Consider the following 24945-nt stretch of genomic DNA (forward strand, 5'->3'; position numbering starts at 1 on the left):
GGACTTCATAGGCACAGAAAAGAGATTTCTAGACCGTGCAGCTCTGAAATATTTACATGCTTATTATAATTCATCTAAGGTTTCCAAGTATATAATTTGCCCTATTCAGTGTTAGTACCAAATGTTTCAAGTGAAAACACAACATTTTCTAGTCTGCAAAAGAACTGGAGAGGCACAATTTACCAGTCTAACTGCATGACTGGAAAGTGAGAGCAAGGAACAAGCTGTAACTCAGGAGCTGAAACCAAGAATGCCCACACAGCTGCCCAAGTTTTTTTCTCTGACTTACATTTGCACTGATGCCTTCACCACCTTCTGGTACTTTGGGAAATGCATCATAAAGTGATGACACATAAGTTATTACTGATTTCTCATCAGGTGAGGAAACATCAACATCTAGAGAGCAAGATAGAACAGTGCTTTATCACACAGTTGTAAGGATGCCCACACATTTGCAACAAGCAGCTCTCTGGATGGGGTTTTTGCAACAAAGCCTTTTGTAGCTATCTTACCTTCAGGATCCAGAAGTCTGGCAACACCAAGTTTTTCTGCTACAAAAAAAGCATGTTCTAAATTTGCAAGGTTGCTTTGAACAGCAACGGTATTCATGTCTATCAGGTCCGGCCTGTCAAAGAAAAAAAAAAAAAAACAACACTTGATTACAACCCTTAAATCACTGCACCGTTAGTAACTCAATCCAAGGACACGGAAGGATTCACCAATGGAAGGATTAACAAAAAAAAAAAAGGATTTCATTAAAAAGATATGAACAGGCAGAAGTCAAGGCTAAGTGATAAAAACGAGCAGCAGGCAACTTCAACCCTGTCAGTTCTTCCTTCCACCCACCAGTTAAAGTTTCTAATCACTCTTTTTACATACCTCTATGTTCTTATTTATTTGTATGCATTGCCACTGCATTTTCTTGCCTTGTCCTTTCTACTGCCCTTGCACTTTTCTCTTGGGACTCATTTATGTGGGGGAGGTCATTTCTACCACCTTTACAAGTTTATAGTTGTTGTGCATCAAACTCTTCAGTGCACATCAGAATCCATATAGAAATAAGGTCAGTCACAGTAACATCGCTTGAACCCAGCAGACAAGTATTCTCACTGGGCATTAAAGAAGTCCTGTTCAAATTGCATCAAAGCCCTGCTTTCAGATAAATGCTGCTTCCAGTTCTCCTGCAGACAACCCTCAGCCCTGTAACACTTTCAACCTTCCTCCTTCTGAACTTCACAGCCAGTCATAACACTGTAGTTTTAAAGGAATACACATACTAAGTGAAACTCACATCTAAACAGTTCTAAGGTCCATAAATGTTATCGTGTACCAATTCTACAAATTTTAAATTGATGCAAAACTTCAATTAAAATTAACTAAAAATGAATATTATCTTTTAGGTTTGCTATGTGGTGTCAGGTTTTTAAATCTTGTGGTTCTCAACACATGCTATGTTACTGCCTGCTTCCTGCACTCCCAGGAATCCATAGCAGAAGCCATAGCAACTGAAAGGAAGAAGGATCTTTTGAAAGACACTGAGTGAAAAACTCATCCCACTGAAGTCAGCTAGAGTCACAAAAGCTTGAAAACTTTGGTTTTGAAATCATAAGATACAGAAAACCAGACCCACAATGAATCAAAACAAAACAAACAGAAGAAATGTCTAAGATTTAGTGAATAATTCACTGCTTTCTTAGTTTTACCTAGCAGAAACTTTAAATAATTGAAAAGGAAGAGAGAAATAAACTTGTTGAAAGTATCTCATTTTAAAAAACTAATTACAATATATCTTACCAGATTCTCTTGCTTTAGAATACTTGATACAATTTTGTCCTTGAATTAGCTATATGGATACTGTTAATAGAACTGTATTTCTTTGCAGTTGCCTAGAATTGCTCCTGCTCTGCTGTGCTCTTTAGATCAGTCTGTAGGGCTGATCATAAAGCTGCATCTATCCTTTTTTGAAAGAACATGTGATCAATAATAAAACTTTAGCAGTGCAAAAAGAAACATAATTCTTCTAAGCCAGCAGGAGTTTCTATTTTCAATATGCTTGGTGGGAGCACGATCAAGGCTCATGCCATTGTTCTTTGAATTTCTGTGTAGTGAAAACAGTGCAAAGAAAACAACATTCTCTGTCAAACTTATCAGTACAGAGAAGCCAAGAAAAATAAAAGACAACAGTTCAAAAGAATATGGAGCAGTCCGGTCTCCTGTTTCAGCCACATTAACAGAGATGGTATGAACAATAGAGGTTGCTTTCACAGTGCAGTTTTGATGAGAGAAGCAGGTTTCTGAAAGTGTACATAGTTTGCTCTGGGGTTTGTTTTTGTTTGATTTTTCTTTTTTTAAGCTGCTTTCTTTACATTTGTTTCATGCTTGGTAAAAATGACCCAGGAATCATATATGCTGCCTGTTCAATTGCCAACTATCAGAACAAGAAGGGACAAGTTTTTGAAATAGCATTGTCTGTTCCCAGAAACAGGCTGCGAACTGCAGATTCACTAACATCATTAACTCCTTTGGAATAAAGCTTCCAATTAGATGAATAACTAAGGCTTTTCTCACTGCAAAATATGTAAATTCCAATAAAAATAACAGCTGTCATAGGATGCACAATAAATCTTCCTGCACAGCTGCTTTGGCTTCAGAAAAACTTCACAACACTCACTTAAAACAACTTCCCATCCCTGCACTTCTGGCCAGTCAGGGTTATTCCAGTTCCCCTTAAAGAACAATGGTAACTTGCAATGAGCACCAGTCTATCCTGAGTTAATTACAAACTAATACATAGCATTTCAACCTAGATTAACTAGTCTGTATTTATGTAAAGCCTTGATCTGTCAGAAAATACCACAGAAGACAGTGTTTGTCTGTCTTAGTGGTGTTTGTCTTGGACTTTTTTGAAACAAAGCTCAACAGCTGGTTGAGAACAACCCCACTGCTGGCTTACAAAACAGAGAAGACAATATTATGCCTTCCATGCAAAAGCACGTGGTACTTGCCAAAGGAAGTGCACACTGCACAGGGCCTGGGGCCTCCTCTCTCTGCAGGGCACCCTTTCTCCTTTCAGAATAACTTTCAGAATATCCTTTCAGAGGGATACATTGCAAAACCACAGGAACAAGGAGCATGTCTCAGTGAAGAAAAAAAAAAAAAGAAAAAAAATTATTTTATTATTCTTATTCTTGGCCCTAGAAAATACATCCAGAAAAATGACTTGTGAAATCAAAAAATGCCATATTGTTCACTTTGTTTGAGAAGGTTTTCTCATGATTATAAATACCAAAAATTGCTTTTCTACTAGAAGCCTGCATGGACCTGCCCACCAACTCAACCCAAAGGAATCTGTAATTCAGCATGCTCACAGGGATTCCTTGTGCTGCGCTCACTGCCGACCATCCTGCTCTATGGATCAAGGGAGCTCTGTGTTACTGAGCATGGGCTGTGCACTGTGAATGCAGCTCTTTGGAGCTGTTTTCTGAAGCCTCTGAAATATTTTCCAGTATCCTCAATATTCCATTTCTCAGGTGAATTCTGAAATACTACTAACTGCTTAAATTGCAGCTAGGATGATTATCCTTCTGATACAATTTAATTAGTTGGCTTAAAGTGGTAAATATCAGATTTTAAAGCGTCATCCATCAAGGCAAACATTTTCATTTTTAAGGCTAAAGAAATGAAAGGTTTGTAGATGATTGTTACTTATCATTTATTGTAAGTGCATCTTATATTAATTTCATAGTACTGTTAAGTGGTTTTCTACACAGTCAAGAACCAACAAAATCCATTTCAAGTATAAGTCGATGGCTCTACCTTCTGTCTTAATATCGTGAATCATCTTACAGCAGTGGGCTGGGTCCTTGCCATCAAAAATCACACATAAACATCCCAAACACAAGGAGAGTAGGAACATTCCATGCAAAAGAGATGCTTCTGCTATGGCCACACCTCAGCCAAGGCGCTTGGCTTCTACACAGTGAGTCATTAATCACCTAACTGATAAAATGATTAGAGTCTGTACTTCAGGTCTTAGAGTAGGTGTTAGAAATTAGACATAATTTGTATTGGAAGAGAGGAAAAAAGATCTGATTAATAAAATTTCAAGTAGGAAACGGACAGAATCATGAACAATTCAAGAAAACATTTAAATACACAGCATCACAAAGAGAAGTGAACAATATCTGCATAGCAATATAAAGAAGCCAAAGATCATGTTTGGATTTATTTGTTGTTGCCTTTTTTTTTTTTAAATGAAAGAGCCCTCATGTAAGTTTCCTATTCTGCAAATACTCCTTGAAATTTGTAACGCATAAAAAAGTTGGGCACACATAGATTTCTCCATAGCCAAAACCTAATATCTAGTGAATAGTAAAATAGTTCAAGGTCCAAACTAGAAAACATAGTATTTGTCCACTAAAACAAAAAGTCAGATATAAGTCAGATCTGATGCTTCATGAAAACAGCAGGAAAAGATAATTAATGGAACTTTTCTGTTACCAATCAATGATGAAAAAACAACATCCTTCTCTTCACTGCTTCCCAATGACAACTGCCCAAGTTACAGTAATGTTTATTAAACCAAATTTATTAATATATATATATATATATATCTGAGTAACATACTTCATCAAAATGCTGTTAATCAGTTCAAGAAGGTTACTAACAATCCTAAAGTTCTTTTTACAAACCATCTAAACTGTTTAATCTTCACTTCTCTGTTTCAATCAAAACTTTTGATGGTGTCTGAGTAATACCCAAAATTAAAAGATATTTCATTCTTGGCTTATTGAACACAGAAATTAATACAGCGAGTTTTAAGCAGAACTGACAGAGAAAACATGACTGAAGATGCAGAGTGAAGTGTGCATGTCCCTGTATTTACTTAGCTTCTCTATTGCTGTAATTAGGAAATGCCTATAAAATATAAATGAACTCTTTGCTTTGCTGTTCACAGACAACTGAAAAGGACACATGTCTGTAAAAAGCTGTGCTACTTTCAGGATGGAAACTATGAAAACTATTCAAATTCCATGCCATAACCATTAAAAAAACATCTTAAGAACAGAGGGACTCCTGAATCAGATAGGATTCACCATATATTTCAAAACAGAGCAACACTATACACCACCTGTCCTGGAGATTTTGACTCACAGCAGAAAGATTGCAGACAATGGAATCAGAGATAAGCAATGTCTGTGTAAAACAACTATAAATTTTAGCTCACCTTCTCTTGGCACACCTCCTGTTACTTTCCCAGGAACTCTGCAGATGAGCCTATATGCTGTTTTACCTTTTAACCTATTCCTTAGGTTAGCTAGAATATAGAACATAAACATCTGCGGATGATAGTCTCTAAACTAAGAACCAGCTGCATCTGTCCTTCAGAGGAAACAGTCTAAGGACACTTAATCTGCAGTTACAACTGTTAAATGAAGCTGTCCAGAAAGGAAGGCTTGTGCAGAATAATGTGCAGCTATGTTTTAGCTTCATTAGTCAGCCCTGAACATTCATGGTATAAATAATTACAGACTATAACTCCTATGGGGATAGGTTTTGCTTAGTTTAAAGTTCAACAGATTCACTCAGAAAGAGCAGGATTGGAGGACATCCAGCTTTTATACTTCCCTCAGAGACCACAAGGTCTCCCTTACATGTATATCCAGATATACACGAGACAAGGACTGATATTCAGCTCCAGAACCAGACACCTAGATTTAATTGTCTATACCCAATTGTCCACATGCATTTTGCTGTAGTCAGTAGTCAACACACCTAATACAACCTATCCAGCAAGCTCTCCAGAACCGGAGTGCTAATTCAAAGGGATAGTTTAGATAATTGCTCATCTCTCATGAAATGTTACTCCTCGCTAAACATGTATGTTTTGAGACTGACATATCTCAAAAATATGAGAAATAAAAACATGGCTATGCATTTTAAACACATAGATAAGCTCTTAGGAACTCGATAATGATTAGTGAAGACTTGTCTAGTACTTCTTGAAGACTTTCTCGTTCATCTAACACAAAATGAAGTAAAAAAGCTACTATGTCATCTCAAGTGCGAAACCAAAACATGACTGTTAAACAGTAAATATCAACTGCATCTTCAAATGACACAGGGCAAGGTGACAAAAAAATCACCCCATAGGATGAAACCACTGAGACAAGCTGAGCAGCGTTACCACCTCAGTTAGGCAACATTTGAGAATTCAGGTAAAAAGGTAAATGATATTCTAACCAACAACACCCATGATAGAAGTTTTCTCATAACTATGATAAACCAAACAGTGTGCTCTTTGTGTAGAGGTCTGCATAGTGTTTGCTCAACTATTCAACAATTTTCTTTTGTTAAGGTCACCATTCAATAACGCTCTGTGCTGATGTATTTCACATCATCATTGTGACTTGCACACATATTTTCTTGTCATCTCTTGTGTCAGTGGAACAGGAATGCTTGTAGTATTCAGTGTTTCATGCACCTCCACAGATGTCATTCAATGCCTCTCCAGAGATGAACAATCAAGTCTTTTTATTCCCTCAAGAGTTGAAAAACTGTCAAGTGCCCTGGATTGCTCTTCCCTAGTTTGTGTATCTTTTTCTTGATTTTTGCTGTAAGTTTTCAGACATGATGAATCCTTCTGAAAAAATATTTCTATTATATAATATACAACATTATATAATATATTTCTATTGACATGACCTGCAAGTACCGTAACAAGGGCATGGTACAGACACATTTCTGGAGTATTCCTCAGATATCTCAGTATGCACTATAAAGATTTCCAATAGAAAAATAATGTTTTAGCTGCACTAAAATTAAGGGATTTTGGGGGGTATTTTTCCTTATTTATTTAGCCTCTAAACATATATAATGGCTAATTAGATTATTCCTTCTATTGTGCGTGAGTTTCAAAAACCAGACTGAATCCTCATGCCCCACCTTTGTTAGCACAGCAAAACCTTACCTGTGACTTGTCATAGAAATTGATTTAGATAAAGACACAAATGAAGCATTGTAAGATCCAAGTCCTACTAGTTAACTGTGGAGTTCAGCTTTAGCAAAAAGCTAACAAAACCTAATAACAACTTGGCAGGAGGTTTTGTGACAAAGATTTCAACCTTGCTATTTGCATGAATGAAACCAGAAGGGATCTCATTCCATCCTTTCACTAGCTTTAAAACCAGATTTTACATTCTCTTTGTAATATGAGATAACATCATTTTAGAAACAGTAATGCTATACAAGTTTGCCAATTCTTTTCCCTATGATTAAATTTAAATAGGAAAAGGCTCATATTCATTAACCTCAACCCACACTTTGTGTTCTGCAGAAATAACCATAAATCACATACTTTTCCTTGGACTGTAAATCACATACTTTTCCTTGGAATGTCTGAATATCAAAAAGTCGATGAAGAAATCCAACTAAATGATTTTTCTGCTCTGCTTGGTGAGAAAACTCCTTCCAAGTCCAGGCAGTCACTGCTGGAACGCCCTAGCTTGCCAGTGGGATTCATGTTATCAACAGAGAAGGGAAGGGGGGGGGGGGGGGTTGACACAAGGAGATCAAAACCAGATTTCCTAAAGGCTCCTTGTGCCACCCTGCCTTGGAAACAAGCGTTCCTTCACGTATCACAGATGTGCCAAATGCATTGCCAGAAGACCAAGACCTCTCCCTGTTTATCTTATTTATCTACCTAACCACATACCACCCCATCAGTGCTCAGACACGAGGCACTTTTGGACAAAGGTTTCTGACACCCTAGGGTGTTCTGGTCTTTACTGATGATCTAAGAGCAGGAGACACGTGAAACTTGTGTGAAAAGATGGCCTTTCAATCCAAACCTTTTTTTTTTTTTTTTTCCCAATTTACTTCCATTTCGCCAAAATAAGAGAAAAGCTCTGATTTCATCCCAGTATGACTTTTTTTCTTATCAGTTACTGCAAAAAAAGAAAACTGTTATCTTTCATTCAGCTGCTACTTTGCAGTAGGATCCAGCACAACATATAGAAGGATCATTTTAAGTCCAGATCTGAAAATAACCATTTCAAATGTCTGGAAGTTTCCCATCTGGTACCCACAAAGGCTAAACAAAACATCACAAGACATTAAAATTATAAGCCAGCCTCTAGTACTATTTTAATACAGCCTGTTCCAAAAGACATTTTTCAGGGTGCCTTCAACTACACTGTAGCTGAGGTTACTCGATATTTCTAAAATCAAAAGATATTTGCATTCTCAGGCAAATCACATTACACAAATGTCTGTTTGTCAATATTTTTAATTATCCTAAACACTGTTTATATTTTCCCAAATTGCTACATCCTAATGGCAAATTAGTTTCTTTTACATAACAAAAACCCTTGAAAACAGTAACATACACATTTCTGAGCAATGATAGAGAGAACACAACCAAACTGACTTTTTTTTTTTTTTTTTTTTTTTTTTTTTGTTAAGGCTGGGTAATAATAAATTACAAGTTACAAAACAGCAAGCCAAAACTAGCAGATGCAACTAATCTCTTTATTTAAAACATATCCCCTAGCATTTTAAGGTTTTCTTTTGCATTCATTCATTCCCCACAGGGCTGAACATGTTACTGTAAATTGAGGTAGCCCTGTCCCTCCCCTTAAGGAATGTATTCATGTCAGTACCTGATCGCCTGCAACATGTTTTAACATCAAAGGGAGGCCATAAACACTGCCATCCAGGAGCTCAGCATTCACTCATCTATATGTACATGTCATGCTGTCCTGCACAAGGCTGAAACAGCTCTGAGTAATGAATGTCTCCCTAATATCTAATCTAAATCTCTCCATTTCTAATTTAAAGCCATTCCTCCTTCTCCTATTACTATCAGACCATGTAAAAGGTCAGTCTACCTCCTGTTTAAAAGCTCCTTTTAAGTACTAGAAGGCAGTAATTAGGTCTCCCCAGAGCCTTCTCTTCTCCAGGGTGAAGACCAACTCCCTCAGTCTGCCTTCATAAGAAAGGTGCTGCAGCACTGATCCTAAGATGGACCCCTGAAGGACACCACTCATCACTGGCCTCCAGCTAGACACAGATCCATTGAACAGAACCTTCTGGCTTGCAGCCTTCCTGCTAATTCCTTATCCACTCTATAGTGTCCCTTCAAATCCCTCTCTCTAAAATTTAGAGATAAGGATGTTGTGTGGGATCATGTCAAAGGCCTTACAGAAGTCCAGATAGACAGCATCAGTCACTCTCCTTGGTCTACTGATGCCACTACTCCATCACAGAAGGCCACCATACTGGTAAACAAAATCTGCCCTTGGTGATGCCATGCTGGCTGTCTCAGATCACCTCCTCATCTTGCATGTGCCTTAACACAGCTTCCAGGAGGATATGCTCCATGATCTTCCCAGACACAGATATGAAGCTCACGAGCCTGTAGCTCCCGAGACCTCCTTTCTCCTTTTCTTACAAATGGGAGGGACATTTCCCTTTTTTGGTCACAAAAAGAGTCACTTCACTTGACAATTACAACATTTGAGAGAGTGGCTTAGCAACCACACTGACCAGTTCCTTCAGGATCTGGGATGCATGCTATCTGGCCCCATGCACATTTTTCTTCTAACACAGACACTGTTATTTTAACTTCTGCTCAAAATGCATCTCTTTGAACTATTTATTATTGCTTTCTCTCTCTGAACATTTCTAATATTTTGCTTTCCTGTTACGTAGTGCTCAAATTTGTACACTGCAGTACTCACATGGTCTCAGCAAGCTTTTGTATAGAATTACATGAAATGACCTCACTTATTTTATTGTCTGAAGCCCTTCATGTGTGTACTACTGTCCAATTTGTTCATCAAATTGCTGCCTGCCCTAATCACTGAGTTTTAAGAATTTAGTTTATTCACACCTTTTTTCCTAAACATTGCCTCTTTGTTTCGTATGGTTGTTGAAACTCACCTAGGAGTGGAAGTTCAGACATAACTGGACAGGCACTTACACCATAAAGAAGACTGGATCAAGTGCCCGTGACTCTTTAATTGCCGGTCATTTCTGTAGCATGACCCTGGCTGTGCCAATGTGTATCCTCACATGCAATATGTCGGCATAAGCCATGCTGCTCCACGTTACACAGAGTCAGACAGAACAGCCTGAACCCACTGAAACAAACTCAATACCTGAGACTAGTATTTAAAAACATGAAAAGAAAATATAGAAAGGAGTGCACACTTCTTATCAAATACTGTGTGTGTCTGATGTTAAATATTCTCTTACTACCTCTGTACTACACTGTGACTGAAATTATTATGGGTAGTATGGTTGGGTGTGTTTTCTGAGTGCTGGTAGCCACCACTGTTAACAAAGTATATATAGGTGCCATGAAAGCGTATGACTTATGTAATTCTGATATTACTTTTGCTGTTTATTATTTTTCTTTTAGAGATTTCTTAACTGAAATTGTCTGCATTTCTTGTGCAGCTCAGGTATGTTTGAGGTTGAAAAAAAAAGAACAAGCAGCTTATTACTTTGATGTCACTCTTGGTAATTTTTCATTAGAAAGTCCTTTGTTTTAAAACAAATGTGTCTTTGAAGTGTAATGTAGATCTGTAATTAAGATTATTAGCTCGCTCCAAGCTGGTATACAACTCTTAATGAAATAGGAGTAGCATTCATTATCTGTAGATATCAACTGTTTCTATACATTTTATCAACAGGACATAGTTCTACAAAATGAGCATTTCTTCTTCCTGGGAGAAAAGTACATACATAAGAAAATGGAAACACAAATCAAGCACATTCACCTGAAGTACAGTCTACTGTCTAGAGATGCAACACTAAGACCCAGGCATGCATGTGGCAATATCTCTGGAAAAACCTGGGCATTATGAGCTGATTAAAGTCAGTCTCCAACTTTGAAGTCTGGCTTACTGGTTTTTGCTATGTATGATATCATGTCATGAAAGAAACAACAAGTACTTTTTAAACTGCCTAAAGTCACATTTCTTCCAACACAACACGCTGAAGCAAATAACATGTCTTAAGTGAAAAATTAAGCCGGGCTTATGTGTAACCCTTCATAATGGACTTGATCACACATTCAAAGAATGATGTGGAGTTCAATAACAGTCTGAAAACTGATATATTTTAAAAAAAGTGTGTAATTAACAAGCATCATAAAGTCCAGTAATAAAACTGACTTTTTAAGTTGATAGTTAGATTTGTTCTGTCCGTATAAAAACAAATATTCACACGGAATAACTATGAAAAGCAAAATTGAGGGCCTTAGCAGAGCTCTCAGAGCCAGCTCTTGAAGCTGGCATGGAGCCCAATTAATTTCCCAGGCATTTAATTGCAGAATCGCAGAATCACAGAATCACCAAGGTTGGGAAAGACCTTTAAGATCATCCAGTCCAACCATCACCTGTCACCAATACTACTCACTAAACCATGTCCATTAACACAAAATCCAAATGTAACATAAACATTCTGTAATCACTTACAGAATGTTTTAAAATTGAGGTTTTACACACTCTTCGGAAGTTCAGAAGAGCAATCTTCCATCTTACCCTATAAGCACAGACTGCTGGAACATTCTGAAAACATGATCAACCTTCTTACACAAATCACGTATTAGTTATATTACAGACCAAATATCTCACATAAAAACATTTTTCCCCTCATTTCTGTCATTCATATAATTATTTTCTTATTATTTAAAGAAGATTGCAAACTCACTGGAAATTCATGCATACGTTCATTTATAATTATAATCTGCTATTCCAATACACTGTTGTCTAGAGCTAGACAGTGACATCTCTTAGCCACTTGCAGGATCATACTGGACCCACATAGTTCATGCTCTGAACAGCACATCCAGGAAAGACCCATCGGCCATGGTGTCAGGGCTGTGAGCACAACTTTGTGTTCAAAAATATGTTTGAATGTGGTACTGGGGGCATGGTTTAGTGGGGAAATATTGATGGTAGGTGGATGGTTGTACCGGATTATCTTGGAGGTCTTTTCCAACTTTGGTGATTCAGTGACTCTGTGACTGGCTGGCAGCTGTATTCCCGCTGAGGAGCCCTATCCCTGTTTATTCATTCAGTTCTTGCTGTAAGCTGGCATTCCTCCTGGCCCAGGGTGGGGCAGCTGTGTGGTATTTTCATAAAGCAAAGGCATCTCTGATGAGCACAGCATACCTGGCACAGGAGGAGTTGCCACGTTGCACCGTGACTGGCACACGTGCTCCTCAGAGCACTTCACACCCACAGGCATGCTCTGAGGTGGCTACACCACATCCACACCACCGTCTGGGCCAGAAAATCACAGCACAGATAAGGATAGAAGGGAGCTCAAAAGGTCATCCTGTCCAAACCTCCTGTGCCCAAGCAGGTTACCCAGAACAAGGTGCAGCTTTTGGACATCTCCAAGAAGGAGACTCTACAGCCTCTAGGCAACCTGTGCCAATGCTCAGCCACCCCACAGCACAGAAGTGTTTCCTGATGGTCAGACAGCACCTCTTGTTTCAGTCTGTGCCTACTGCCACTTGTCACTGGGCACCACTGAAAAGAGCCTAACTGTGTTCTCTGCACCCTCCCTTCAGCTATTTGTAGACATTGATAAGATGCCCCTGAGCCTCCTCTAAGCTGAACAGTCCCAGATCTCTCACCCTTTCCTCACAGGGGAGTTGCTTTAGCCTCTTAATCGCTTTTGTGACCCTTCATACATCTCTCTCAAGTATGCCCATGTCTCTCTTGTACAGGGAAGCCCAGCACTGTGGCCTCACCCGTACTGCGTAAAGGGAAGAAATCACCTCGTTTAACTTGCTGGCAATGCTGCCTAAAGCAGACCAGGACACCATTAGCCTTCATCGCTGCAAGGCCTGCTGCTGGCTCACATTCAAGATGGTGTCCACCAGGACTCCTGGGTCACTTTCTGCCACACTGCTTTCCAGCTGCACAGTCCGCAGCACATGCTGGTGTCTGGAGCTTCTCTGCCCTGGAGCATGCCAGCCAGCAGCATTTGCAGACATACAGCCTAACTTCTGAGAACACCTCTGCTCTGCAGAATGGAGTCTGGGAGCTACTAAAACAGACAAACTGAGCATATGGAGAGCCATGGCCAGAAATATGTGCATTCTGTTAGTATTTAACCTACTTACCAATATGAGCATAAGCTAAGTTTATTTTTGTTCTCTGGAATAAAACACTGTAGTTAAAAATATCAGGCAACTGTTTGGAAGGACCGTTCCAATCTTGTGAGCAATAGCTGGAAATTATTATCTCTATTTAAATGGCACAAAATTGAAAAGGAAAAAAAACAACATAGAAGCTCAATGAAATCAGTGGAAGAATTTCATTGATTTCATCAGTGAGGTGACGAAGCTCAAGAACTATGACCTCTCAAAGCAAAAAAACATCAGATAAAGATTTTAAACATGTATGTTTACAGGAACAGGATGAGCTAAATGGAAACAGGCATAGAAGCACATAAAAGGGGAACTCTGCACTTACTCAGGAGACAGTGAACCTCAGCCATTGAATTATCTGCTTTATGCAAAGCACTCATGTCATAGGTGCCTGTTTCCTAGCCAAAAAGCCATGAATGAAACTGTCAGAGCACTGCCAAAAACAGCACTTTAACAGAGCAACTGCAGGTAGTTAGTAATACCCCAGAACATTAACAATTGCACAGCCAGAGGACAGAAGTCTAGTTTTTAACTGATCTGTACAACAACTACAAGTTGCTAAGATGTAAGGACCATGCTGTTCACCAAAAGAAGCCCTGGCACAAGCCTCTGAAAAAGATCTAAGAAATATTTTGTATTATTGCATCTTGTATGTTCTTTTCTTTTTTTTTTTCCTCCCTCTCCCTTTGTGTCTTTCAAACAGTTCATTTTTTTCAAATTCTCATCTGTGCTGTTTTAATTTTTTTAGCTGTTCTATCCTGAAGTAAAAAACCAAAAACAAAACAGCCCAGTCCTTTGCCAGTTATTTCCCTTTGCCTTGCCAACCTTACTAAAGAAGACTTTCTTGTTGGCATGCACCTCCTCCCTCATTGGCTATCCAGTACAGAAGCATTAGTCAGAAAAACAATTCATTGATTCAGATGCAACTTCATGTTGCCTTAAAGTTATGAACTGTCACAGCTATCTTCTCTGGGACTCAGAGCATCTTTCATGCTTATGGCCTTTCTATGCACTGCTTGGGGAGCTGAACGTATCTGCCTGACTCATTTGCCTCCCATTTCACTTCACTGTTCTAGTCCCTGTACTGCATGCATGCTTGCTTCTTCCTAGATTTCTTTCTGTGATAAGTGGTTTCACAAGAGGAAATGCTCCCAAAAACAGATGATCTGCATAGAAAGGGACAAATTTAATGTGCCTTATTTAGGACTCTCCTTCAGTATTATACCAAGAAAATCACATACCTTCAAACTTCCTCATGATATACCTCAAAGCATACCACATAAACTCTTCACTCATGCTGTAATATAATCTAGAATTTGCAAGGCTTGTAAGTGAGAGACAAGTCAGTTCACACTAATTAGCCCAATGGCAAGAAGATTCTCCTCTCTGTGTCGTTCCATAAAAAAACAAACCTACAAACCTCCATGTTCAAAATAGGAGCAATAAAATACAGAGAGACATCAAACAATAGGCAAGGTTGAGCAAAGTGCTGATCTTAAATCTTGTTCTTCTGCTGAGCTCTGATGCCAAAGTCAATTTTATCAAGAGATCCCTGATCTTAATTACAATCTAGAATTAGACTAGATCTCATCAGTAGACATCTTCAAGTGGATTTTAAGTAAGTAAATCTAGTGTATCCTGAAGTCATCAATGGTTTTATCAGTGCTAAGCTGTGTGGTCACAAAAACATAGAAAGAGAGAGCAAGAACAGTGCCCTCCTAATTCTGGGAACGCTCAAGTGAACTGGTCTCATTTTCCATGAGAATGCCCTGTGGTTTTCCAGAAGGCACAGAGTACATCTCAGCTCCAAGCAGAGGAACTGCAGAAGTTCTCAGTTCCAGAGAATCAGTGAAGTCAAACAGCGAAGAATGTGGGGAATTAGGCATATCTCAGGTAATGCAGTAGTTGAGGGACATAATCAGCAGTGCAGATTTGGACTGCAGATTTAGAGAGCACAGTTTAGCTCTGACTTGACCCTGCCTGTACACTGATGTATGTCCAAAGGGAATGTGAAGAAGACAGGGAACTAGAACTTCAGGTGCACTCTTCTCAACAGCTTGGAGGTGACCCTTGAAGGATGCACAGGTTTCATGGGGTCTCTCCTCTGAGGAATGAGGGACACAAAAGGGCTAATAAGGCATCTTATGTCTCCAAGAAGCAAAGGACTGCCCAGAAAGAGCTAGTGTCATCTCTACAGCTGCAGTGCTATTTATAGGCAAGATAACCACAGAGTCTCTCCACGTAGATTACAATGCCGTAATTGACATTTCTCAATAGAGCACTTACCTGTATTTATGAATGATGGCATTAAATAATCTTCCATCTCGCCAGCAGGTAGTGAAATTTTCACAACGGATTCCAGCATAACCCTCAGTTGTCTGCTGTGACCACAGGAGCAATCTCTCTTTAGCAGACATGTCCTCTGACTCTCCAGTAACATGGATATCAGATATCTAAAATACAATGAATATAAGTATTACAACAGATCAAACACTAAAAAGCATTTAAAATGTTCCAGAAAAACACCCTTCAGTAGCAAAGGTTTTTCTTTCTTTAGCAACTGCATATATGAATGATTATTCACACACCAAATTATTTCATGTTGCATCTCTACAAATTCTTGTTGTCTTCGTATGAAACATAAAATTTATAGCACAATTTGCTTCAGCCTATTCTCAACCTCAGTTTCTGGGGACAATATAATACTCTTACATAATGAGAAATATTCAAATATGTTTATGCTGATTAATTTTAATTATGCTAATTTGAAAATTAATCAACTTTTATTTATCATACCTACTTTATGTAAGTATTATATAACTAAATATAAAATAAAATGTGTTACAGGCAGATATTCCATCTGTATAGTATCCATATTTGTATTAAACTTCATTTAGTATTTATTTAATTAGTTCCTCAAAACAGGTTAAATTATAACCTATGCTTTTCTGGAATTCATTGATGACACAGTCATTTATAGTGAAAAATGATGAGAATGATTTTAGGAAAACATTTTCTATGAAGCATTTTAAGAATAATTGAAAGCTGAAAGATCATAACTGAAAATTCTATCCCACATTTGGAGCATTTCATTTTGTATTTTCTTCTATTATTCTCTGTGTCAGACAAAGCAAGAAAGATGGCAAACACTGGGAATTTTGCATACAAATACTGCTTTCTAGTGGATGGTCATAACAATGTCTCCTGGCCTTGAAATTTCTGAATTCAGACATTATCTTCTGTCTGATGCCTTCCTGGGGGAATTCAGACAGAACAGGCTGGAAATTATGGCTTCTTTCTCTCATTAAAGCCACACAAAACACAGTCAGGAACAAAGAGATGCAGCTTTCTTCCTAGTGCTACTCTGTTAACTCCTAACTGGAGGTGGGGGGGAAGCACTGGGAAGTGGGGGACAAAAGGAAGAGCGTATCAAGGCAATGAAACTACTGAACTTCAACCAATTTTCATAATTATAGGGGACGATGGGCATTTACAGCCATCTATCAAATTGTAAATAAGTTTAAAGGGATCAAATTCAATTATTTTCCATCCAAGCAGACATAAAATTACAGGTTGTGAAATCAGTTTTCAGATACTTATCAAATGCCATCATATCTGCTGGCTATAGGTAAGGGAAGGATACCACTACTGGAAAGCAAAACCATTGAACTGTTAGACTAGCCCATCAATAACCTCCAAACAACCAATAGCATTTTTGCTTCCAAATGTCTGCATCAAACATTTTAAAGAAAAAGTCATAGGAAAAAAATTTTTTTGTTTGTTTAAAATACTGAAAATAAACACTTGCACCTATTTCTAATTGTTTAGAAATATCTAGGGGCACAAGTCCTGCACAAAATATTTACACAAGAAAATATAGGATGTATGAGTTTTACATATGAAAAAACAGGGAATTCAAGGTGGCAAAAGATCAACTTAAAATCTCTCGAAATTTTCTTGTAAAAATCTATGAAATTTGTCTGAAACATAAAGACCCCTTCTATTGGTTACCTTTATTCTTTGGTATTTCAAAGCAAGAAAGCAAACTAAATATTTTTTCAGTAGCTTTAGTTTCTATTCATGACAGAACAACCAGACTACAGTATAAATTAAGTCAACCATTTACTACTTATCCGGCCAACGCTTCTGAATAAGATGACATCATCTGGAAGTGCCAGATGTCCAGTTTAAAAAAATAAAAATAAAAAAACCCCAACCAACAACACTATTTTTCCTGCAATTTTGAGAAAATCCTGTGTGTGCAATCCTTAAGTGTCACATTTTTAATATATTCTAACATAAGCAATCAAACAGTGTAATCTGCTAATGGCCATTTCTTAGAGCGAGGTTCAAACCTTCAGCCTCCTTCACGGTTAATTGGACTGTGCTGGCTGTGTGCATTTCAAATTGCAGAGTGCAAACACAGCATATTTGAGTGCACAGATTCTTCCAGCAAAATATGATTTTGGAAATGAAGGCAATTTCTGAAGGTCATGTTTGTATCTGATGTTACATGCAAACATTTGTAACTATGGACACAAACACAAGGAAAACAGTTCTGAAACTGACCACTAAGCAACTTTTCAGTGCAAGTTCTGGATGGCTACAACAGGTATTTAGTTTGTCCTAAGTTGAGCAGGGCTTTAATCAAAAATTCTCTGAGCACCACTCCCAGCCCTGGCTGGTCAGCTGAAGAAACTGAAGTTGTTTTCTATTCACAAAGGTAGCCCCTTGAAATACAGGTTGAGGAATGCCAATGTAAGCATGAGATCTGTGACAACCTGAGCATTCCTGTCCCTTAATTACGGTATTTCAGAATCTGAGGCTAAGATTTCAGACTTCATCATAAACACTGGATTCACATTTAAAAAATATACAAATGAGAGAAATGGTGAGTCAAAGAGCTGTATTTTCTCATACTTACAAACATGAGCTGTAATTTGCAGGACATCCTATTAACTTGGAAGTACTTAACAAGTAAAATACTACCCCCAGAAAATAAGACGCCAGAGAAACAGTAGATCTTACCAAAAAAATGTCATTATACATACGACTAACCATGCATTAACTTCAGTATTTATAATATCAATTTCTTAGAAAAACTAGAATTGAAAATAGGTAGGGACAAACAAATCTTTTACTGTTGAAATTTATTCTTCAAAACAAATTAGTCTATGCAAACATTTATTTGGATATCCCACAGACCTATCAAACCAACCCCACTGTAATCTTTAGTGGACCCCATTCATTCCTTGAGCATGGAACAAATTGTTGAGTTCACACCAACTTGAGCAGTTGTTTACTCTTCAAATTATATCATAAAGCCTTCAAAATACAAGTTATACAAGAAAAAAATGACAGAGCTAATTCTGTAGCCAGCTCTAGTATCTCAAGATCACTCTCAAATGGCACTGAATACTCTATTTCATGCTTCTTACCGGGAGAACTAGTGTTTATAGTTGTGTCTATACATACGCTCCACATAATTCAATATACAAAATCAATAGATCAAAGAACCTCAAGCTCAGAAGTTGCTGATCTCAGTAATGTCATTCTGAAACCAAAGAACAAACTAGTATACACTATAAGGAGTCTTTCTCTGATTCCATCCTATGCCAAATGTTTTGAAGCAAGTCTAAACTGGATATAATTGACTTAAATATACAAAAGTAGAGAATGGGATACAGATGTACAAAATGCAGATTTACGATGTATTATGAATGAAATGTATTCTGATGTCTGCTAGCTCAAAAAGAGAAATGTCTGAAAAAAATAAAAAAATAAAAAACACATTAATTATCAACATTTTGAAATGCTTATTTTAACAGAAACATTCCTGACTATTGAACAAAACAGAAATATTTATTTTCCATTTAAGTAGCTAAGTAGTTAGTTATGTGCTGTGTTTCAATAAGATTGTTTGACAGCATGCTGAGGGAAGTAGAGTTATACGAATGGAATTTGAACTTGCATGTGATCACAAGAACTCATCTCCCTTGACGTTACAGTTGGACTTTGTGAATTTCCATTTGGCCATAAACGTAAAAGGCTCCTATTCAGCTTTTTTAAAGCTCAAAGGGGCTGTGTGACCAGCTTTGGACAACACCCTTCAAAACTTCTGGAAGAGTTGGAGAATTCCAGAAGAGAAAAACAAAAAAGACAAAGACCTAAAAATGCATGACTTCTCAGGAAAGACTGAAAAATTGTGTTTATTTAGTCTGAAGTATGGAAAACTTACTGGAAATGCGACAACAGCCTTCAAATATGCAAAATACTGTTTTAAATCAGTAATAAATCAACTGCATTGGGAATGGGAAAAGAACTAATGAGCTTTAAATGAGTATATGGAACTCCTGACAAAGCTCAAACATAAGCTGGAAATGTATAGGTAGTGGAAATAGGGACATGCTACATGGGATGAATACAGGGACATTGTCAGAGAAAAACGTGATGAGGAAGGCCAAGGCCCATATGGAATTAAATCTAGCTAGAGATGTCAAGGACAAAAACAGCTTTTTCAAACACATAAATAATGAATGAAAAACTAGTTAAAAAATTAACTCTGTTACTGAATAGGGCAGGAACCCTGTTGACAGAGGATACACAGAAAGCAGAGATACTAAATGCTTTCCTTGCTTCAGTCTTCACCACCATGGCCAGTCCTCAGGAGTCCCTGACCTAGGAGATTCAGCAGAAAATCTGGAGAAAGGAGGCACTTTCCCTGGTTGAGGAGGACTGTGTTAGAAATCATCCACACAAATCTGACATTCACAAGCCCATGGACCTTGATGGGGTGCACTAATGAGTGCTGAGAGAGCTGGTGGACATCAATACTAGGCCATTCTCAATCATCTTTGAAAGGTCATGGCAATCAGAAGAGGTGCCTGCGGACTGGAAGAAAGTAGAAGTCACCCCAGTCTTCAAAAAGGTCAAGAAAGAGGATCTAGGGAACTATAGGCCAGTCAGCCTCATCTCAAATACTTGGAAAGGTGATGAAATGGACCATTCACCTTTGTCTTATTGCTATCCACGCCTGTTTACGAGGGTGGATAGTGGTAGGACAAGGGGGAATGGTTTTAGACACAGGGAAGGTTTAGATTAGACATTAGGAGGAAGTTTTTCACTTAGAGGGGTGGTGACGCACTGGAACAGGTTGCCCAAAGAGGTTGTGGATGTCCCATCCCTGGAGGCATTCAAGATCAGGCTGGATGTGGCTCAGGGCAGCCTAGTCTAATGGTTGACTATCCTACACATAGCAGGGGGGTTGAAACTTGATCATAGAATCACCAAGGTTGGAAAAGACCTACATCATCATCCAGTCCAACCATCCACCTATCACCAATAGTACTCACTAAACCATGTCCCTCAACACTAAATCTAAACATTCCTTGACCACCTCCAGAGTCGGTGACTCCACCACCTCCCTGGGCAGCCCATTCCAGTGCTTGACTACTCTTTCAGAATAGTAGTATTTCCCAACATCCAGCCTAAATCCCCGCTGGTGCAGCTTGAAGCCATTCTCTTCTATCACCAGTTACATAAGAGAAGAGGCCGACCCCCAGCTCACAACAACATCCCTTCAGGTAGTTACAGAGAGCAGTAAGGTCTCCCCTGAGCCTCCTCTTCTCCAGACTGAACAGTACAGCTCCTTCAGCCACTTCTCATAAGGCCTGTGCTCCAGACCCCTCACCAGCTTTGTGGCCCTTCTCTGATGATCAGTGTGGTCCTTTTCAGCCCACACCATTCTATGATTATATGATCGGCTCCTTCTGAAGGCCATCTTACATGGAAGATAAGAAAGGGATCAGTAGTCAGCATGGATACACCATCCTCATCCAAAGTGTACGCTTAACCAATCTGATTGCCTTCAGTGATGGAACAACTGGCTGGATGGATGAAGGAAGAGCAGTGAATGTTGTCTACCAGGACTTCAGCAATGGCTTTGACACTATCTTCCACAATATCCTCATAGCTCAAGAAGTATGCGTTAGAAAAGTGGATGGTGAGGTGGATTAACAACAGTCTGAATAGCGGGTCTCTGTGATGAGTTGCACAGCCAATTGGGAGGACTATAGTTAGCAGTGTCCCCGGGGTCAGTACTGGGTCCAGTATTGTTTAACTTATTCATCATTATTTGGATGAAGGGACTTGCAAGGAACTCTCAGCAAGTTTGCTGATGATTCGAAGTGGGAGTAAAAGCTGATACTCTACAGCTACTTGCTGCCATTCAGAAGGATTTCAACTGGCTAGAGAGATGTGCAAAGTGGAACCTCTTGAAATTCAACAAAGGCATTTGCAGTGTTCTGCATCTGAGGAGGAATAACCCCATGCACCAGGACAGGCTGGAGGCTGATCTGCTAAAAAGGAGCTCTGCAGAGCAGGACCTGAGCGTCCCTGTGGACAACAGGTTGGACGTGAGCCAGCAGTGTGTCCTTGAAGTCAAGAAGGCCAGTGTTATCCCGGGGTGAATTAGAAAGAGTTCGGCCAGTAGAGGTAGGTGACTGTCTCCCTTCACTCAGCTTGGTGAGGCCTCATCTGAACTGCTGGGTCAAGTTAGAGTTATAAATATATTATAAATTTTCTCCAATTACCAGCATTAAAAAAGTAGGATTGCATCTGCTTTGTGTTTTATGAGAAAGCAAGCAATGCTAATAAAGCAGAATTCATGACTTGGTCTGCAGATCATGTTCCTGAAGAACAACTTACAACTCTCCCTCCCCTAGCTGTGCTACATGAATAAATTAACACAAGATTATAAGATAGCAGACATCATTGGAAAGTATCTTGTTATCTTACAACTATTTGAAGTTATATCTGAAATAATAAACAGATGACTTCTTAGCAAGAAGTATTCTACTGAATGAGCTGGTTATACAAATAACTTTTTTTATTAAAAAGCGAAGCATATTGCTTCTAACGTGATTTAAATACATATTTGGTTTTGGTGTTTGAGCTTAGTTTGTTTCTTTTTGCAGGTTATTATTAATTCTGCAAATAAATTTACAGTATTAGACACTATGTAGATGGTAAAAAGTCATCTGAGGAGCTTACGGCCGGGGCAACATTAGAGGTGTGTAAGTAGATGAATAATTCTGTTTCTATGTTAGTTTAGCTATACTTTTTCTGGAATAAAATCATATCCATAAACCACTAGTGAAAATACCACAGATTAAACTTCAATAATAATGTTCGCAACTGTGGTATAGAGAAGTCATTGGCTTCTACATAAGTTGACAACCATCAAAAACTAGTGGTAAAATCAGCTAGTAGCTACCTTTTGATGATACTTATTGAAAATTACTTCTCATTTCAACACAATGGCAGTATCCTCTGTAGAGAAGCCAAATCTAGAGACTTGATTTTCTATTTTACCTGCAATTTGCTAAAACATCATTGAGTGTTGCTGTAGGAAGCCTGTTTCAGTCTTGAGTCACAGCTTCTTGACCTTAGTGCTGCCATCTGCTCGAGGAGAGCCTTAAGCCAGAACAGTATCAAAATACACTTTGTTCATGGAAGTCAACCTCCAGAACCAAGAAAAAGGGCTGTAGAAATGAGGCCAAGGCAAACTTTTTCTCAGTGATTGTTAAGAATGAAAATAATATTCCAGTAATTTGAGTTTTGCAAATGGGAAAACAGAGTCAGTGTAATAGAACATATCTGATCACAAAATATTTGTGTCACGTGCATAAGAAGAAAAGAAATATTAATGTGTCACAGAAAGAGACTCAAAGGACACATTCATTATCCAGTAGTCGTTGCCATGCTATTTCAGAGGATAAAATGTAGTACTCCTGTTACAGTGCAAATTAGCTGTCTATACCCATCACTTTCCTCTGGTGTATGTCTCTTTGTATACAAAGCCAACAACCTTCAGCTTCATCTTCAGCACTGTATGAGCTGAAAATACATTACAGATTGACTAAGCTGACATGGTGAATGGATGCCACTGATCTCTGTAATTATAAAAACAAAATGGTAAAAAATGAGATTTTTAACTGCAAATCTTGTATACCAGTTCAGCCCGGCATCAGGAACCTTGTGGATTTGTATTAGTAACAGCTTTATTGTTTTATACTAAAATGAAAACTATTCAAATATCTGTTTCATTCTCAAAAGTCAGCAAAAGAAAAATGTTTTTGACTTTGTAAACTAAGCTAGAGCCTGAAATCTAGTTTTCCTCCTTGGTTTGTTTTCAGGTCAAAGCTACGTGATGGTAAGATCATTTATCCTCAAAATCTTGGGTGGAATAAGTGAACTAAACTGAAAATCAGACATTTCAGCAGCTTGTGCATTTAGCCTAATCTGTTAGTAGTTTTCATGTTCATATAATTGGGATGAGTTTTATCACTATCACCACTTCAATGTTAATGTAGGTGCTCAACAGGAGTCTCTTTTTCTCCATTCCCCTGTGGTAAGGAGGGTATTTGCCTAGCTGTAGTAACAGTTGTGGCAAATACAAATTTGTATTACTCTGATCATACTGGAAAAAGTGGTCATGCTTGGCTGAGCAGACAAGGTCTCATACTCTTCTACTCAGTAATGACTTTTTGTTCAAATCAAAGAACATCCCTAAGCTGTTCCTGAATTCCAGTCAAGATTAAGAGGGCAAAGATCTCCGCATGTATAGGAGGCTATTTGTACAACTGTGTACTCTGTATTGTAATTGAGTGCATTATCTGCACTTAAAATCTAAGCTTCGAAAAAGTATAATTTGTATCATGTTTCAAAAATAAATAAGCAGTACAGCTGCAGTTAACTTACTGCTGGAAGGAGTACCTTTGTCATATGCCCATTCTCTCTGAAACTCAAAGCTCAGATATCCCTGTACAGCAAGGCAAATTAGTTTTGGACCATATCCTTCTACTGGCATTTCACCCGCACTGACAGATTTCAGTCCTACTAAAGATGAGTTGGGTGGGATCAGTAATATGGATTGAACTGGTAAGCATGAATACTGACAACAACAACAAACTGTCTTCCTTCAGATACTCTGCAACTAACCTTGCACCTTGGTTTTATTGTAAAGCAAAAATAAATCCTATCCTGAGAGGAAAATAGATTTTAAGTAATTAACATTAATAGAGCACACAGTTTTGGAAGAAAGATCTTTTAAAAGTGCAGAGCATTATTAACATGATTTATGTCCACTTTTTCAATGCCAAGCTCCTTATTTCTTTCTATCATTCCTCAGTAGCTATTGGCCATTTTTAAAAAGAATTAGAAATATTCCTTTCTATCTGATACAAGACTAAAAAGGAATAACAAGATGACAGATATTAAATGTGAAGAAAAACAACTTCCTAAAACTCACTCTAATTCCTAGAATTTTAACATCAGAATCTTTTTACAAAATTAGGAAAGAAATCAAACCACAGGTAGCAAAACAGCATACAGATAGATCAATATTCCTGAAGTACAAAGGTGTACTTACGAAAAAGATCAAGTAATACATACTGTCCTATGACTGACTACTGCAGCATCACAGCATGTGTTAACAATTTGCATACAGCATATTGAAGGCATTTTTGCCTTCAGACAAACACAGAAAAAATACTGTTTCAATATTTATTTTGAGATAAATTGCAAAGTAACTGTGCCAAAATACTTACCTTGCTCCTGTTTGGTGGAATGCTATAGACTGCTTCTTCGTTTGACAAATGGGAAAACACATCATCAGAAGAATAAAATCTCTTTTGTTCAAGCGGTGGATAACTTTTTCTCTTAGAAAGCAACTGATGCAACTTTTCAGATTTATTGCTTTCTAAAGAGTCTTC

The 24945-nt window shown here is 38.2% G+C and overlaps 1 protein-coding gene across 9 annotated transcripts in view; it reads right to left on the reverse strand.

The window, feature by feature from the left end:
• DST (dystonin) overlaps positions 1 to 24945 on the reverse strand; it is a 293875-nt gene that overhangs the window by 142793 nt on the left and 126137 nt on the right. For all 9 annotated transcript variants that reach the window (XM_042893142.1, XM_042893128.1, XM_042893120.1 and 6 more), the window contains 3 exons: positions 15458 to 15624; positions 513 to 625; positions 290 to 396 (listed from right to left, as the gene is read on the reverse strand). In XM_042893142.1, the coding sequence (XP_042749076.1) occupies positions 290 to 396; positions 513 to 625; positions 15458 to 15624 (387 nt within the window). The remainder of the gene's footprint in view (positions 1 to 289; positions 397 to 512; positions 626 to 15457; positions 15625 to 24945) is intronic.

This window comes from Lagopus leucura, unplaced genomic scaffold (genome assembly GCF_019238085.1).
Source record: "Lagopus leucura isolate 7727_CA_CO unplaced genomic scaffold, USGS_WTPT01 Super-Scaffold_73, whole genome shotgun sequence".
NCBI classification, from domain to species: Eukaryota; Metazoa; Chordata; class Aves; order Galliformes; family Phasianidae; genus Lagopus; species Lagopus leucura.